Source organism: Panulirus ornatus, chromosome 20 (assembly GCF_036320965.1).
Source record: "Panulirus ornatus isolate Po-2019 chromosome 20, ASM3632096v1, whole genome shotgun sequence".
NCBI lineage: Eukaryota > Metazoa > Arthropoda > Malacostraca > Decapoda > Palinuridae > Panulirus > Panulirus ornatus.
In genome coordinates, this window is record NC_092243.1 from 50,487,746 (window position 1) to 50,506,580 (window position 18,835).

At 42.3% G+C, this 18,835-nt stretch overlaps 1 protein-coding gene across 2 annotated transcripts in view; it reads left to right on the forward strand.

The window, feature by feature from the left end:
* The first annotated feature begins 2,029 nt into the window (after positions 1-2,029).
* Positions 2,030-18,835, forward strand: part of LOC139756002 (polyamine-transporting ATPase 13A3-like) — a 417,344-nt gene continuing 400,538 nt past the window's right edge. For both annotated transcript variants that reach the window (XM_071674925.1, XM_071674926.1), the window contains exon 1: positions 2,030-3,320. In XM_071674925.1, the coding sequence (XP_071531026.1) occupies positions 3,158-3,320 (163 nt within the window). In that variant the 5' untranslated portion in view covers positions 2,030-3,157. The remainder of the gene's footprint in view (positions 3,321-18,835) is intronic.

The window sequence follows — 18,835 nt, forward strand, 5'->3', positions numbered from 1 at the left end:
CAGGAAGACTGTCCGTGAGGTGCGTCCATCTCAGGAGTAGACAGTCCTTATTTGAGGGAGGGACCTGGGTTGACAACTGGCCCATGAGGTGACCCGCCACTCCACCTCTGGGGATGGAGGGGGGTTGAGAGAAGCGTAGCAGCGACGTGCTGACGTGGTCCATTGTGGGTCTGTCAGCGCAGCTGGGGATACCCACTCACAACCTACTGTATGCAACAACAGACACGTATGACCACACACCAGTCGCTAAAAATCTCTTAAGAAACGAGAGAACGTCTTAATATGTAATCCACTCGAGCGGGCAAGAAGGCTTCTTGATTACTAAGAAGAGTAACGTATAGCTGACGTAAGCTGTTCTCATGTAACGCCATTCATTTATTTTTTTATATCAACGTTCATATACGGGACTTCATATTATGAGTCAGGAAGTATTGTTGCATAACTTTATATCATTATGATGTAGCGGTTAACGTTCCAGCCCGTGATGTATTCGCGGGCCGCCCAAATGTCGAGCTCATAGGTTCGAATCCTGGTTGCGGCATTCAGTCCATAGGTGGCCTTCAGCTAGCTGTTCATGCACCACAAGGGTTGGTTGGTATAATGAGTGCTTGACTAAAGTTAGGATATATATATATATATATATATATATATATATATATATATATATATATATATATATATATATATGTATGTATATATGAGATGGCCCTGATTAGGGCCTTATTGCCTGTGCCGACACGGGATTCCCGGGGTGGCGACGAGAATGGATGAAGGCAGCAAGTATGAATATGTACATGTGAATATATGTATATGTCTGTGTATGTATACGTTGAAATGTATATATATGTATATGTGCGTGTATGGGCGTTAATTCTTATAGATGTGTATGTGGGTGGGTTGGGTCATTCCTCGTCTGTTTCCTTGCGCTACCTCACTGACGCGGGAGACGGCGATTAAGTACTTAATAAGATATATATATATATATATATATATATATATATATATATATATATCATGCTCTTTTCTAAAAAGAAACAGCGTGACATTGATTACCTGGAGGGGGGTCTCGTGAATTTCTACGTTTGACTGGTATAGTCTTGTGCATTGACTCTGTCTCGAACATGATTTTCAACTATCATGGAATTTAGAGAAAAATTATTTCCTAACAAAGACATGAAAACTGTAGAAGGGAAGATTCGTTCCTCAATTTCTTGACATTTTCACCTAGATCACAAAATGCCGAAGTGGGAATGGACATGTACTGCTGCAGTCCAGCGTTGAAAATATCTGTTGAATTATAAAACGAGTCACAAGATTGTTAAAGACAACACGGTGCACGGAATGCTAAACAGATTGCATCATTGCAAACATGTTTCTCCTCTGTTTCAACGCGTAGTAGACCTATTTTGCTCGTCCTTTGAGAGATGTGCCGCTTTAAACTATGGAAAATCTCGTCACATTAATGATGATAAATGGAAAACACCTGCCGTATGGTGGCGGTGGGAGCACGTGGGCAGTGGTGTTGACACACTGTAGAACGTGGTACAGTAGCGGACGGGTTGGATGTGACTCGTTTTTTGCTCCAACATATTTATACAACCCCTGTGGGCGGTCTCCTCCTGGCCGTTTTAGGGAACGTAGCGCGGTGTTGGGAACGTTAGAATCCTTCATAATTTTTCCTTGGCAAGTCGTTGCACTTTTCCGCATCGGAGACTGAACATTAGCGAAGAATATCATGAAATGATAAAGGCTATGGCTAGAATTTTCGTTTTGAATAGTAACGTCACTGCAAGGTGAGGACTAGGAATAGGTGCCACATAATCAATAACAAAGATTTGATATACTTTAAAGTAAAAACATGACGATAACAAACCTCAGGTGTGTATAGAAAAATGATTGAAGTTTGATTTAGCAAAATTAATTCATATGGAGGGGATACATATACAGAAAATAATGGACAGCAATTAAATAAACTGGCAACTGGTGGACATCGTGACTGACGCGCAGCCCGAGCTGTGTCAGAAGCCTGGTAGCTCGTCGTCTGCAACAGCTTCTCACACTGCTGCGGTCGATGATATTCCCAAGTTACTTCTGTTGTAAAGGAAGATTCGCTCATCCAGTGAGAGCGGCTCAGTGTTTTTTTTAGTGTACAGCTGTGTGAAATGAACCAACAGTATTTGTAAGAGATTGTGCAAAGAGTCGTGACAAGTGAAGTGTGCAAGTGGTTGGAGAAACATTGGTGTGAGGTGTACTTGACGGGACCCAGGCTGCATCTCTCCACCTCCTTAGACCAGCACCACGCGGCCGCACCTCAAGCATTGCCCTACTAAATTTATCCTGTTCGCAATAGCGACTATTGGAGCCATATCTGCTTAGAGGAACGCTGTCCATGGACGCATGGTTCAAGGATGTTCAGTTTGCTGTGTCAGTGGTTTCCATCAATCTTGTGACCATCTTTAACACCCCAGGATTGGTATATCGTGGTCTATAATGAGTAAACTTTGTGATAATAAGTGTTCTGTTGCATTTAAGATGTATACTGAAAGCAAGTCCATATGCGTGTTGTAAACATGTGTGGTGTGGAAGTAGAACTTTGGAATAACTACAAGGTGATCCAGGCGAGACAGATGAATCCAGGACGCATTAACTTGGTGCTGGGGTTGAGCAGAGGCATGAAGAGCGATGACGGAGGAGGAGTAGGGGTAGCTGTGTCTTGGCATTCATGATACCATTGGTGGCGTACGCCGCACACACTTTTTTCCCATACCTGCTGTAGCTACAGTGTCTGTCCCCTGGCCTTGGGTCACCCGACGCATGGTGATGGAGTGGTGTTGACCCGCGGGCAGCTTCATCCTGGCGTCAGATAGCGATGCGCTGTGGCTCCTCACAACCAACAAAAATTTCCCCGAGATGAACAATGGACTCTTTCTTGAGGCTGTATGATAATGAATTATTATACGAGCTTGGGAATATTTTTGAACGGTTTGAATGACTTGAAACAAGATCTCAGAGGTGTACGTGTGTTGCCCTGCTTCGCTGAACAGTTGGAGCAGATACGCAAAATTAGTTCACATACTTGAGGTACTCATTTCATTCCATAGACTGGCCAGTGAGCCGTACAGTTAGCGTGACAGCTGTAAGAAGCCTGTGAAGCGCCATGGCGGGGGTAAATAACCCACGGAGGGCTGCATTGAATCTCTCCTTCCTCAGAGGAGGTCGTCGACACACCCATCGTCAGGGCCAGTGTCACACGGGCGTGTATCAGCCCACTACCACACCCACAGTGGAGGAACAACGCGCTCGACTTTTGCCAACTCCAGGTAGGCCAGTAAACCACTTATTGTATAATATATTTCTTGAGTTTATTCAGAATTATTGCTAGTTGAAAAGTTTCTATTCATGTAAGGAGAGAGTAAACCTATTTACAGTATATCAAGAAAGTAAGCCTACGATAAATCAACAGGTTTCAAACGGTTATCTAAAGTGCATGAAGCTCCACATCCAGTACAGTGTGCTATATCATTTATTGACCATTGTAGGAGACCCCCCAGTCGACAATTGAAATTCATTCATATTATCTGATTTGGGTTAGGATGGGTCGGTTGGGTAGAGTTACACCATTGCCACACGTTGCGTCATCGGGATTAAACTGGTATGTGACAAATCTTGTTATAGTTTGGCAGCAGAAGGTAAGTAGTTTCTGTCAGGCAATAGCCAATGAGCTTGCTGGTCATGGGAGGTACTGGGTGTGTAGCGCAACGCAGATTACTGTAAGTTAATGGCCGATGTTTGGAGCCATTGCCATACAGATCGTGTGTGTCTGGCAGTACTCTCGGGTACACTCCGTACTCGTACGGACACGTTTGTGAATCTGAATAAATGATCCAGTGAAAAACAGAACGGCTTATGCATTCATAAAGCCATTTGGCAGAAATGCTGTCAAGATATTACAGGACTGGGGGGTGGGGAGGGGTGGACCATAACTGTAACCATTTCATTAATCGCAGAAAAGATTAGTTAAGGTGGGTCAGGGTACTTACTTCTGTGCTTTCGAGAAGCACATGAGTGAGGTATATTTGCAAAGTACAGTAGGTTTTACAGAGTAACGTCAATGATTTATACATTATGCATTTAGTGGTGATTATGTGAACATTAATAGCTGAAAAATTACACATTGAATGGCAGTAATATTGTGGTTGACATACATTATGTACTTAATGGTGAACATTTATGCTGATCATTAGTTGTTACAGTATAATACTAGATGACGTACACATAACTAAGAGAAAACTAAGCTGTTTGCTTGTATTGGTGTGGACGTGTTCATGGATTGAATATAGCATTTTCTTGTATCTGTCTCTACGAGCACAGGTTGCGTGGAAGGCAATTGTGCTGACGGACATCGGTCTGTGGAGGTTAGGGAGGCCTCTGTGACAATGGTGATGCACTCTCAATGCTTGCGTGCACACTTAGGGTAAAAATGTTTTGTAGTTACGAAGAGGGAATCGCATACTCATGGGTCCTTGATTTGTGTAATTGTTGTGTGCGTATGACGGCGAGGAGGTTGTGATCATGTTGCCATGTCTAAACTTTGCGTGATGCCATGTCTTCAACAATATGGGTAGTGTGTTCATCTGTATTTGGAAGTGTGTGTTATCGCTGTTTCACTGTAGATTCTTTTACATGTATAGAGTTTTATACTAGTGTTGTGTCTTAACTGTGAACGCACTATTAACTGCACGTACACATTACCTAGTTACCGGCAGGTACCAATTTGGCCATTTCCGAAGGGGAGGATGAACAGTTGGGTAGGCTGTGAGCTGGCCTTTTTGTTGATATGTGAGAAGAAAGAAGTGGTTGGACAGAGGAAGGAGGTACTGTATAGTAATGGAATGATACTAATACACAGGTATATGGTGTAGGTTGTACTGAGATGCTTTGATTGGCTTGCTGGATTCTCGTTGCTTGGTTGTTTGGTCATTAAGCCTAACTTAACCTGCTAGGTTCATTCAGGTCGTCATCGTCAAGCTGCTTACATTCACTGACTTAAGAATCATTCCATAATTCCGTCAGGTGCCCAAAATGATTTCTTCGGGTGCCCGGAATAATTCCTTCAGGTGCCCAGAATAATTCGAAAACCAGTTAGCTTGCTCCCTTACTATGGTATGATATAGCCGATCTTAATATGATATGATATAACCTATCTTACCATGGTATGATACACCGTGTCTTACTATGGAACCTATCTTACCATGGTATGATATAACCTATCTTACCATGGTATGATATAACCTATCTTACCATGGTATGATACACCCTGTCTTACTATGGAACCTATCTTACCATGGTATGATATAACCTATCTTACCATGGTATGATATAACCTATCTTACCATGGTATGATACACCGTGTCTTACTATGGAACCTATCTTACCATGGTATGATATAACCTATCTTACCATGGTATGATACAGCCTATCTTACTATGGTATGATATAGCCTATTATAACTTTGTTATTGGTGCCTTATTTATATATGTACCTTGCAAACTAGATGTGTGTGGTTCTTGTTTGTTGGTATGGACAGCGTTGTTCATTGTGTATGCTGATAGATGGCTTGAGATTCCCTGAGTATCATTATACAGCTCAGTGAGAACCTGAGCGCTAAACATTGTGCTACAAAAACTCGCTACGTTCTGTTCACGTGTGCCTGATTACACTTTACTGTTTGTGTGTTGCGGAGAGAGAGTTTTACACTTTTATTGCCCCGTCTCTTAACCTTGTATATATGTACCACATTTTTACTCCCCCCCCCCCCCACACACACACACACACACACACGCACACAGACCCCGATACCCGTTGATCGACCAGCTCTTAAGGAAGGATGAACAACTGGAACTGGTTACAGGACGACTGCAGCTCTCAAGCTTTGTGTGTGTGTGTGTGTGTGTGTGTGTGTGTGTGTGTAATTACCGATTTAAATTTAACTATTTGTACTGTACAAGAAGGAAGGTATATATATTCGTAGGGCCTCATCTCACTACCATACCACTTTTTAAACATCTGTAAGCTGTCTGCATTTACCATTTTCTTATTCATCCACTGATCTTAAACTATGAAAATGCTTATTTTCATTCTTTAACAGGTCTCCATTTTAATAGCATGTTTTGTTTTCCGTTTTCTCTCTGACTAAATTTTACGAAGAAATGTCGACTTGTCCACGTCATTCTGTTTTAAAAACTTAAAATGTTATGATTGTCATCCCTCACTCTTGTCTCTTCCATGGTAGGTAAATTTAGAGCCTTTAGTTTTTTTTCATGTAATTCTATTTTGATTTTTTTTGGCCATCCTTTGTACCTTTTATGTTAGCTGATTGTGTTTCTGTAGGTGTGGTAACCAAACTTGAGAAGAATATTCTGCTTTTGGCCTTATATAGGACGCCAATAGCTTGCAAAATATTTCCATGTTTATGAACTAGAATGCTCATCCTATATTTGCCAGCAGACATTTAATCTTACCAGTTCCTCAAAGATGGGACTCTGGCGACAGGTTAGGGACGATGTCGATTTCCAGGTGTTTCCCACTCGTATTCCTGCGACTTAGGATCTGCGGTAACCCATCCTCCGTACATGAACGTGAGTTTCATCGCCCATGTATCAGACCAAATTTAGTCTAGTTTCCCATGGTGATGCAGTCCCTCTCAGTTTTCACTTCCTAGAAAGCTTTGCCTCACCTGCCAACACACAGGCAGGAGCCCATCCATACCTTTTGGCCAGTCGCCCTCATAGATCGAGCAGTGGTCGTAGAACAGAACCCAGCGGTACTCCACTGGTGACTACTCATTTCGAGAAGGTTCATCTGACGCGTCCATTGTTCCCTGCCACTGAGATAGTCTTCTATCCATATAAGGAGACTTCCACATGTTCTTGCTCAATGAACCAGTTGAGTAGGTCTCCCATGCTGTGCGATATCAAGTTGCTTTCGTGTGGTCTTGATCCGAGCCAGCCACCCAGCCTTCTCGTGTCTTAAAACCGAGCTCACTCTCTATTAGAAATCACCGAGATTCGTTACACATAACCTCCTTTTCCTGAAAGTGTTGTCTCTTAGGTTATTTCTCTGCAGGAAGTCACCCATTTGCTTTCTGATTATCTTTTCCACGACCTTACAGAACACTCTCGTGTATACTTACCCGTTTTGATTCCACACTGTGTGTGTGTGTGTGTGTGTGTGAGAGAGAGAGAGAGAGAGAGAGAGAGAGAGAGAGAGAGAGAGAGAGAGAGAGAGAGGAGTCATACGTGCTGCCCCATCATAACATTGTATATGTTTAACGCAATGTCGTCCATACACGTGTGTTGGTGTGCGCGCGAAACATCACGAAACTATAGTAAACCTTAGTGGACGTTCACATTTGTTTTTATTTCAAGTGTCCGAAGACATAGAAGGAAGTTCAGGTTTAGGACTGCCACGAGTCATCTTGTTTCTCACGGAGAAGGGGAATGCAATACTAGCCAACGTTTAAGACCCCACCAGACCCAAAGTTGGCTGGGGAAAACGTGCGTTGGAGCAGAAGGGAAGTTAAAGGATAGATTTATGAGGAGGCCACTTTCTCTAATGTCATAATCACGCTTCAGACTTGTTTCTTGTGGAGAGAATTTTAAGAACCAGATTCGCCTGGAACATTCGTGACAGAATGGCGTCCTTTCCGTTAACGGATGCGGAAGAGGAAATACCACGAGAATGTTGGATGTAGAGATAGAGAGAGAACGTGAAGAGCGATTTGCTTACAGCGATAACGTTGAATCTGTCTGGCTTTATGACATGCCACAGTTGTTGAGCCGGCGATGATGGGCTGTGATACTGGCGTATATACACCAGGCTTTTGTCACATAACCGGAGTTACCTAATTATAGTCTGATACGTTATTTAACGGCAGGCGAGACCGGACGTGTGTGTGTCTGTGTCTGTGTCTGTGTGATTACATATTGCACGGTCCGGCACGAGATGTTTGACACTCCCTTGTCCATTTGACACTCCCTTGTCGTGCACCAGTGTCTTAACGTTAGTGTAATGTCTGAACCCGAGTGCTTGTGTGTATGTTTCCACGTGTTACGATTCATCTTCATCTCCTCGTGTCTCTTTGGAACGTGTCAGGTTCCGGGTGTGGGTGTATCCCGTGGTATGTGAACGTGCCTGGCCGGCTGAAGCCTTGGCAACGTGTCCACAGGTAACTTGACGCCTCGGTAACTTAACCGCCCAGAACTGTAGGCAAGATGTTGAACCACAACGTATGTTTACTGTTGTTGGTCCTGCTCGGGCATGTAGTGCCCTGGGTGGAGGTGGGGCGACATTTGAAAAGGACTCCAGTGTGTATATATATATTTTTTTTTAAATGTATCAGAGTTTTGGTATTTGTGACTTGTCTCATGATTCGGTTTTGGTGGGTCAAGCGTCATTTTGCCGACCAGTTTGTTTTCGACGTTATTTCTGTGCCTTGCGTCACCTCTGGTTTTCATTGAGGTTGGGTTAAGGTATGTGGGGCTGGAGGGTGGGAGGTAGGGGGTGGGGGTGTGTAAGTGGTATGACTTGTAACCAAACGTTGTCAACACTTCAAGATGGCGACGGGTATGATCTCTCCAGCGGCCCAGGTATACAATAGCCCAATCAGAATTGATATTTCCGCTCGTCATGGTCATGTTTGAATAAAGCAAAGTATCTGCAACTGTTGAGGAAGAAAAGATCAATGAATTCGGTATTTAAAGTTATAACGAAGAAAACTATACATGTTAGTAAAATGTTTGACCCACTGGTGCCTATTTGGCGAAATTGCCTGTGTAGATGATTTCGTCCAGTTCAGACAAAATATGTTGGGATGCCGTATGGCAAGACCGTGCGTCCTTCAGATCAAAGAAAATCTCTTAATTTTTACTTGTAAGGATTTGCAGTAAGCAACCATAGCTTTATACAGTGGTGAACTAGTCTTGAACCTTAGGAAAAATGGAAGATCTGGTGTGTTGTTAGCGGTCTGAGTTCTTGCATGCGAAATAGTTTTCAGTTTTCATAAACTAGGAGCGTGGTCTGCTGTGCTTTGTATTACCGTACGATTCATGCTTGAGCGACCCCCCCCGGCTGACTCCGGCCGTTACGCAAGCTTTCCTGACCCCCCATTATGTGCAGATCACGGTGTACCTCTTTGTACTGTGTCTCTACTGACGCTGGCCACCTCCAACAACACCAGTTTATGCTTCATGTTTCAGGACCTTATGTGATGTTAAAACTCCATCCAGAAAAAGCCGTATCAGTTAGAGATAACTGAAGCGTTGGACAGATAAGCCTGGACGACTCTTTGCAGCCGTGTCTCCTGGGCCTCACGATTCACCGTGGACGATTCACATGCCCTGGTTCAGTCTGTTCAAATCACGTTGACCCCAGTATACCACATTGCTCCAGTTCACTCTGTCCCGTGCACGCCTTTCACCCTCCTATATGTTCAGGCCAAGATCGCTCAAAATATTTTTCACTCCGACTTTCCATCTTCGATTTGGTCTCCCCATTCTCCTTGTTCAGTTCTTTTTTGTCAACCTTTTGTAAAATGTTCTCTCCATACATCCATTTCAGCACACCCTCTAATTTACACTCATCCACTCTATTTATATTATCACACATCATCTCTCTCACCCTTTCATTAACTACTCTATCAAACACCTCACACCACATATTGCCCTCAAACATCTCATTTCCAACACATCCACCCTCCTCCGCACAACCCATCCATATGACATTGTTGGAACCACTATTCCTTCGAACATACCCATTTTTACCCTCCCAGGTAACATTATCTCCTCCTTCCACACATTCTACATAGCTCCCAGAACCTTCGCCCCCTCCCCCACCCTATGACTCACTTCCGCTTCCATGGTTCCATCCGTTGCAGAGTCCACTCCCAGATAACTAAAACGCTTTACTTCCTCCAGTTTTTCTCCATTCAGACTCTTTCCTCAACTATACTGTCCCTCAACCCTGATAAACCTTATAACCGTGCTTTTATTCACATTCAGAGAATGGCGAATAAAGTAAATGATAATGCATCCGTTTATTCTTCATATGAAGTAAGCGTCGCCGGAAACCTAAGTAGATAAGAAAAAAAAAAATTGGACACGTAAGAGAGGCCTCAAGCGACTACCGCTTTTTTCATTCTTTTTTTATATGACAATAAAAATGTTTTGGGGTTCGATGAATGCCATATTCATTAGGGTAAGTCAGTAATCAGCTAATTAGTTTTGTAGAGCCTCATTGTGTGGGGAACATGCAATGAAATTTGTAGGAATAGTAGATGATGCCACCGTTTATATATTCAGTAGGGGAAGCCAGTATTCCATGAACACAATGTTGCAAAGAATATAGACCCACGTTTGTGATGCTCACATTGGTGGCAACTGTGGTCTTCCCTGTGTCCCTTGTGTTTGCTGGCCGTTGGTTAAATGTCAGACGTGGCCCTCTGACATTTATGCTGTTTCCCACCAACTATACCGTGCATGATTTTTATACGAGTTTACACATTTTTCTCTGTTTGTCATATGCTCGAATGGCATTTCCATTCAGGTTAGCGACCAATCCTAACGCTGTAATATGTACACAAGAAAAAACAACAGCAAATAAACAAACATGCATTTAACATATTAAGACGAGTGGTTGAGTGTTTGTTTTAAAGTTACTGTTAGCAATTTGCTGCTCCTTCCAAGAAGTAATTTTATTTTTATGTTATGAGTAATTTCACCCTTACGTTATATACAGTTTATACGTTATAATAGAAAAGGTGAAGTAAATCTGGGTTCCTGAGTAAGCCGGCCTTTTAAACACTTCCAAGCCTGGTGGTCGAACGCAGGCGACCGTGTTACTGCCGTAGTTTAAGAGTATCATTATGAATACTGCAAGACGTTGGTGCACCCTGCCCGTGTTGGCGTCCACCCGCCTCGGCAGCCGCTAAAGCAAGTCCAGGATCACGAGACTGAGTTTAGTTGTAGGTGAAATTGGCATGAAAATTTGGACATGAGTTTATATTATAGATGTGTCAGCCGTGGCGAAGAAGCGGTCATCACCGATCGAAGGGTTATGAAACAATAATTGGTTGACGTTGGTAAAGAATTTCGTAGCTGTTGTAAATGACAAGACAGCGTGACTTGGCCAGATTGTAAGTAAAGGCCAGTGTTGTCAGGAGAAGCCTGGTAAAATCCGTGATAAGACAGACGGGTTGGAAAGAACCACAACAAAGTTAGGCAAGCTTTGAGAACAAGATCTTGGTAAGTCTAAGTCAGCCATATTATGTACTGTTTTGTAATTCGTAAGTCAACCATATTCTGTACTGTTTTGAATTTAGTTTAAGATATGAATTGAAAACTGAAGTAAATGCTTGTATGATATAGTATAGCTGAATAGTGCGACTAGTTTTGATATAAACGTTTAGTGAGAACGAGATATATAAAAAAGATATTTAATTACTTCTCTACTGGTAATATGTGTATCTTCATATGTATTTATAGTGCAAAGAACAGCTTTCCGGCTTTACACTTTAGCAGAAGAAAACTGGAAGGGCCTGCCACCAGAGCCACTGGATAATATCAGTATATAAGTTACCCCAGTGATTGAAAGAGAATTGGAACGACTACGCAACTCATGGTATTGCGATGCCAAACTCCACACACTTTGTCACTAAGGTGGGGTCCTAGATGGAAGTCAGGACACCAGAAAAAAAAAGAAGAAAAAAGAAAATATAAATAGGAATAGATGAACCCAATGTCGCTGCCCTTCATCAGGTTGCTGATCCAGGCAGTAATACAAAAAGGAGTTGCATCAAATTCTCCGTGACATGCAAGTGTCCTGTTTACAGTAGCGCCATTGGGCAATTCTTCATATGCAAAGGCAAGGAGAGAGAGACAGCTTCATAATGTTTGTGTGTAAAATGTTTTTATATTGCAATGTGGATATATTTCTGCAGATAAAAGGTTGTTAAGAGGGTGACATGTTAATGTACTTCAAAGATGTTTAAAGAATTGCCTGTCATACCTCGTGAAAAATTACAAATTACATAGTATTACAGCAAAATTCTTTGTAAAGAATCCTTCTAAATTTCCAAGAATAGACTGAATGATACAGAAAGAATAATGATAAAACGTAACCATCATGCATGGTATTACAGTATACAGTACGACATGAAAACATTCCATATTATTTGGTTGTTTTCTTTGTCATTCAACCTGACCCATGATTAAGTTTCCTTTGTCTTCCATGTTATTTTCATTGTCATTTGCTTCTATAGTATCACATGCTTCTGGAAAATCATCCCTGAACTTGATTGATTTGACATATTTCAACCATAGTTATATATTTTCTGGACACCTTCATTGAAGCTTTCCCTAGTAACTGGCTATTTTCTTTACACGTTTGGAAATAATGTTCTACAATTCTGTGTTCCTAATATATTCTCAACATTATGAAAGCATCTCTGAAATTATGTAGTTTAAAAGTAATGTGTAAAAGGACAGAAAGCTACAATAACTTCAACCCCTCTGGACAAGTACCTTGGTGTGGTTAAAATTCGTTACGATATTCTACCAGTCTTAAAAACTTAAGATTTTGCCAAAGATTCTGTGCCACATCTGTTTCTTCCACCGATAACTCGATGATCAAGTAAAGCAAGTTATGAAAATAGCTTTCATACAGGGGAGAAATTGCTGGATACTTACTTGAGACAGGTTTGAATTGGCGATTATCATTTAGTAGGATTCCAACAATATACCGCCACATCTGGCGGGCAAACGTTAGGCGTTTGAGTCTTGTATTTTTTAAAATGAGGATAGCCTGAACTCCAGGTGCTATTAAGCTCCAATACTCGCATTAAGGTTTTAAAGTATGGCTCTCACAGGCACTCAGGGTCATTGTATTTGGCTATAATGGGCTAAATGGCCGACTGGTGGAGCCCACTATGTGTAATGTACAGACTTCCCCGCTTGCAACCGGGGCAGTCAGCGTTGTAAGTCCTCTCCTTCCGTGAGGTGTGAACCCTGGGAGTATCGACTCACTACTTCGAGGCTTGCAATAGTGACCTAGGGTGGGGGGTTGGGGGGGGTGAGCGAGAGTGTGAGATGGCAAGGTAAGGAGGGAAGGTTAGCGAGCGGTGAAAGAGGAGTACGCTGATGGGTGACACCTATATATATATATATATATATATATATATATATATATATATATATATATATATATATATAGATCACAATATGTTACGAAGGACGAAGCAAAAATACTGAGACTGTTGGTCGCGAAGTTGTTTACATACAATGGATTCGTCTTTCTGCCTCTCCTTGCGACAGCAACTTAATTCCATTCGTTCCTGGATGACACGACGTGCTACCACTTCCCCAGCCAGCCAGCTGTTCCTTGAACGACATTGTTGTCAGCCATGGGGAGGTGGTGATCGCCTTCCTCAGCATGTCTCCAGCTGGTCTGTAATTCACGGAGATATCAAGCTTCATTTCCTAGGCCTACCCGGATCCAAGGACTGCTGCAAGTTCGATGTTCCCCTGAGTGAGGGCGCCCAGTTATCTGCTTTCTTTTGGCTTCCCTACCTCACTCTGTGGTTGTTGATGGATAAACAGCCGTGTCCCTCAAGGTTCTGTCCTGTCCCCTACAATTTTTCTCCTATTTTCAACGATTCCCTCTTTTCCCCAGATAATCAAATTCACTCATACGCTGACGATTCAACACTGCATTCCTCCACATTCTTTTGATTCTGCTCCTTCTCTACACGATGTGCATCTCGTCTTGACACAGCTTCCTCAATAAACTCAGACTTGAACAGGATATCTCAGTGGGGTACACAAAATCTTGTGAGGTTCAATGCCTCGAAGACTCAATTTCTACCCATCTCTCTATCGAAAACTCTTCACAACTCTCGTCTCTCCTTTGAAGGTTATGTAATTCCACCTCTTGACTCAATGAACATACTTGGTATTACTGTAACATCCACTCTTTCTTGGAAGCCCTATTTAGATGTCGAAACTTCTTTTCTTCTGAACAGTTGCTCCCTTTCTTTAAAGGTTTGATTCGTCTTTGTATGGAGTACTGCGGGCTGGTCGTAGCTCTGCATCCTTACTTGACAGAGTTGAGTCGAAAGCACTCCAACTTATAAACTGTCCCAGGCTAACTTCAAAACTTGACCTTCTTGCCCTACTCCGCAATATTGATTCACTTTCCTTCTTCTACAGGTATTACTTTGGCTGTGCTCCCGAGAGCTGGCTGCTTGTGTGCTCCCCACCAGTAGCTAGACAACGCAATACTCGGCAACCTGCTGCATCTACATGATTACTATGTAGCTGTTGGCACCTCAAGGGTGGGCCTCTTTGATAACTGTTTCTTCCCCTACGCCTCTTAGCTTTGGAACTCTCTCCTCATCTTTTTCCCTTTCATAATCCTCTATATTTCCATTAAAGCTTGGCCTTGATGTGGACTTTTGTCCTAGACTGGAGCCACCAATGTAATATATATATATATATATATATATATATATATATATATATATATATATATATATATATATATATATATTTATATATATATATATATATATATATATATATATATATATATATATATATATATATATATATATTTTCTTTCAAACTATTCGCCATTTCCCGCATTAGCGAGGTAGCGTTCAGAACAGAGGACTGGGCCTTTGAGGGAATACCCTCACCTGGCCCAATTCTCTGTTCCTTCTTTTGGAAAATTAAAAAAAAAACGAGAGGGGAGGATTTCCAGCCCCCCGCTCCCTCCCCTTTTAGTCGCCTTCTACGACACGTAGGGAATACGTGGGAAGTATTCTTTCTCCCCTATCCCCACGGAAATATATATATATATATATATATATATATATATATATATATATATATATATAATATGAAACGGAGCCTACTTTACTGAAAATCATGAACATCGGGTGGGGACCCACCTGTGACCTGTTGATAACAGGTCGCCTTTCCAATTATTTCTTATTCTGTACAGGACGAGGAGGTAGGCAGCCAGCCACCAGGGAGCTGTATCACCGGTACTACCCGCTCAGGTCTCAGCAGGGTTAGTGATTGCTGCATAGTGAGCCATCACTTTAGTGGTTGTCAAGTTTCACTCCTCAGACTTAGGTAGTTTTCTTCCCCTCTCGCTCACACTTGGATTGGAAACATTCTGTCCACAAACATACAGTCTCTCCTGGTTGCACATGACAACACCTGTCTTACGCAACTCATTCTTCGTAACTCTAGATTTTCCTGCGGTGAGCACTATGCGCCAGCCCTGCCCTTTGGCAAAATGGTAGGAGCGATAGATGGAAATAGTAGGTAGGAACATAAGACAGGAGCGGTAGTGAAAGTATTAGAAGGTAGAAGTATATTACGGTGTGAGTATTAGGTAGAAATAGTAGGTAGGAGCCCCTGGACACACTGTACTAGAGTTGCCCTCTGCCAGTGGCATGTTAAGGGCGAGGCACTAAAGGCTGATAAGCGGGACTGGAGGTCACTGGTTGTGGGGAGACTTTTTGCCGTGGTCGCCCCTTTGAGGGAGTTGCCGAAGGGAACGGCCGTCAGAGATAAGGGTTGTTAAGGACTGGGTGAATTTGGTCATTTTGACGCTTAGTTTGCCAAGAATTTGTCCAATCTTCTCATGCTTATTGGTGTACAACTGTTCACTATAAGACGTGAACGATCATTTTACACTGAGTGGTGGAAGTGTTGTTTGTGTGATCATGCTCTGCACCGCCGCACTCCTAATGAGGTCATTCACCAGTTGGCAGAGTCAAATTAGATTTTTTTTTTTTTTTACGTTGGAAGCTCCTGTCACGGACAAATTGGCCACATCAAGGCCAGGCCTTAATGGAAATTGGGGAGGTTAATGAAAGAGAAAAAGAAGAGATAAAGGAAATTATTTACGAATTTCAGAGGAAGTGAAAAACCTGTCGTTGGGAAACTGTCAAGTCATAGTTATTGTGAAAGACATGAGAGGGTAGAGAGTTCCAAAGCTAAGAGGTGTAGGGAAAGAAACAGTTGTTAAAACGACCCACCCTTGAGTTACTAACGGCCTCACAGTAGTCATATGACGCAACAGCTTGCCGAGTATTGCGTGGTCTAGCTAGTGGTGGGGGGCACACAAGCAGCCAGCTCTCGGGAGCACAAACCTAAGTAATACCTATGGAAGAGGGAAAGTGAACCAACATTGCGGCGTAGGGCGAGAGAGCCAAGTTTGGAAGTTAGCCTGGGACAGTTTAAAAAAGTCGGACAGCTTTCTACTCACCTCAGTCAAGTAAGGATACAGAGCTAGAACCACCCCAGATGTGAGAGCAGTACTCCATACAAGGACGAATCAATCCTTTGTATAAACGGAGCAACTGTTCAGAAGTGAAATTTCGACATCTAAATAGGACAGCCTGTTTCTTAGTGGCAAACTTAGTTATATAAGTAATGTGTGGTCTTCAAGACAAAGTGGATGTTACGTAACGTTATATTAAGTATGTTCACGGAGTCGAGAGGTGGAATTACAGAACCGTCGAAGGAGATTAGAAAATTGTGAGGAATGTTCGATAGAGAGATACGCAGAAACTGGGTCTTGGGAGCCGTTAAACTTAACCAGATTTCGTCTCTCCCACTGAACGACCCCATTCATGTTATTATGGTTGACTTAAGAGTATTTTTGTATTGTAATTCAATATATTATTGAAGCAATCAACTGAAAACCAAGTAACAGTGAAGAATTAGACATTGTTTTTGCATTTATTAGATATGATAGTAAGCATAATTTTATTGATCATAACATTATATTTCGCCTGAAAGGAAGACAAGAAACCTATGATTTTTTTTTTTTCATAAAGCTTTAGATTTATTAGAACGTAGATTTGCCAAGGTATATTTTGAAATATGAAAGCTCGTAAGATAGGCTGTGGATCACGTTCCGTGCGTTTAAAACGTGGTGGCCGTTGGTAACGGTAGCATAGCGCAATCGAGATGTTCTCCCTAAACCTAACCTAACTTAACCTAACCTAACCTAACATAACATAACATAACATAACATAACATAACATAACATAACCTAACCTAGCCTAACCTAACCTAACCTAACCTAACCTAACTTCTTGAACCATAACCACATCGTGTAAGCTTAAGTTACTTGTTCTCTAGTCTTTGTATAAACGAAAGGTGATTTGGAAACAGCATGATGTAACGTTTTTTTCAGAGACAGTTTTTGAATGCCTAGCATTTGACCATTCTGATGTTTGCGGTGTTCGAGTGGATGAAACTCACTCGCATTATATTACTGAAGAATCTATATTGTGATTTCTCGATATGAAGTTTATTCTCAGGTTAAAAGCTTATCATTGTTTGCTATCATGTGCCTTAACGTTAATCTAACACTATAAGAGTGGGTCAATTGTGATCTCATCTCTCTCGTCCGCTTTGTTGAACATGTGAGGGCGAGTCTTGAAAACACGTTTATCTTCTCAAGTTTTCTTGACTGTGTGAACTTTGCTCAGTGGTGTGAGAGTGAGTTTGACAGCTCAAGCATCAGGTCTCTATGCTTTAGGTCACGTTCCAAATGCAGTGCCTTTACTTCGAGAATTCTCTAATGGTATGTATGTAATGCCATAACAAAGATCCTCACGAACTGTCGTGGATGTTAGGCTACACTGCAGAAAGGTGCAGACGTTAGCTGCAAAGATTTTTCCCGTAAGTATCACCGCCAACGTGAAACCTGTGTCATAGCCACTTTCCAAGTATTTTTATGTGTGTGTGTGTGTGTGTGTGTGTGTGTGTGTGTGTGTGTGTGTGTGTGTGTGAAGGCTGTCATGTAGGGTTTCTTTACGATAGTAAGGTCAGTCTTAGTGTGTTTTTCAAACCCTTGTCTTTTAGTTTTGCTTTACGATATAGAAGGAGGTCTGTAAACCCTCTGGCGAATTTGATACCTATTACGTCTACCATGTGTGGCTTTCCTGGGCTGTCTAACCATAGCAGGTCTTGAAATGTTTAAACACATCAGATTTATGATAAGGCAGCCCATAGAACTGTGGGGATATAGAAGTACCATTGTACGGCACCAGCCAGGGTAAGTGTACCAGTATACCTTACCAGCCAGGGTAAGTGTACCGGTGTACCGTACGTCAGGATAAGTGTACCAGTGTACCTTACCAGCCAGGATAAGTGTACCAGTGTACCGTACCAGCCAGAATATGTGTACCAGGGTACCATATCAGCCAGGATAAGTGTACCAGTGTACAGTACCAGCCAGGATAAGTGTACCAGTGTACCATACCAGTCAGGATAAGTGTACCAGTGTACCGTACCAGCCAGGATGTGTGCTAGTGTACCGTACTAGCCAGGATAAGTGTACCAGTGTACCATATCAGCCAGGGTAAGTGTACCAGTGTACTATATCAGTCAGGATAAGTGTGCCAGTGTACCCTACCAACCAGGATAAGTGTGCCAGTGTACCATTCCAACCAGGATAAGTGCCAGTGTACCATACCAACCAGGATAAGTGTGTCAGTACCGTACCAACCAGGATAAGTGTGCCAGTGTACCATTCCAACCAGGATAAGTGCCAGTGTACCATACCAACCAGGATAAGTGTGTCAGTACCGTACCAACCAGGATAAGAGTACCAATGTACCGTACCAACCAGGATAAGTGTGCCAGTGTACCATACCAACCAGGATAAGTGCCAGTGTACCATCCCAACCAGGATAAGTGTGCCAGTGTACCATACCAACCAGGATAAGTGCCAGTGTACCATACCAACCAGG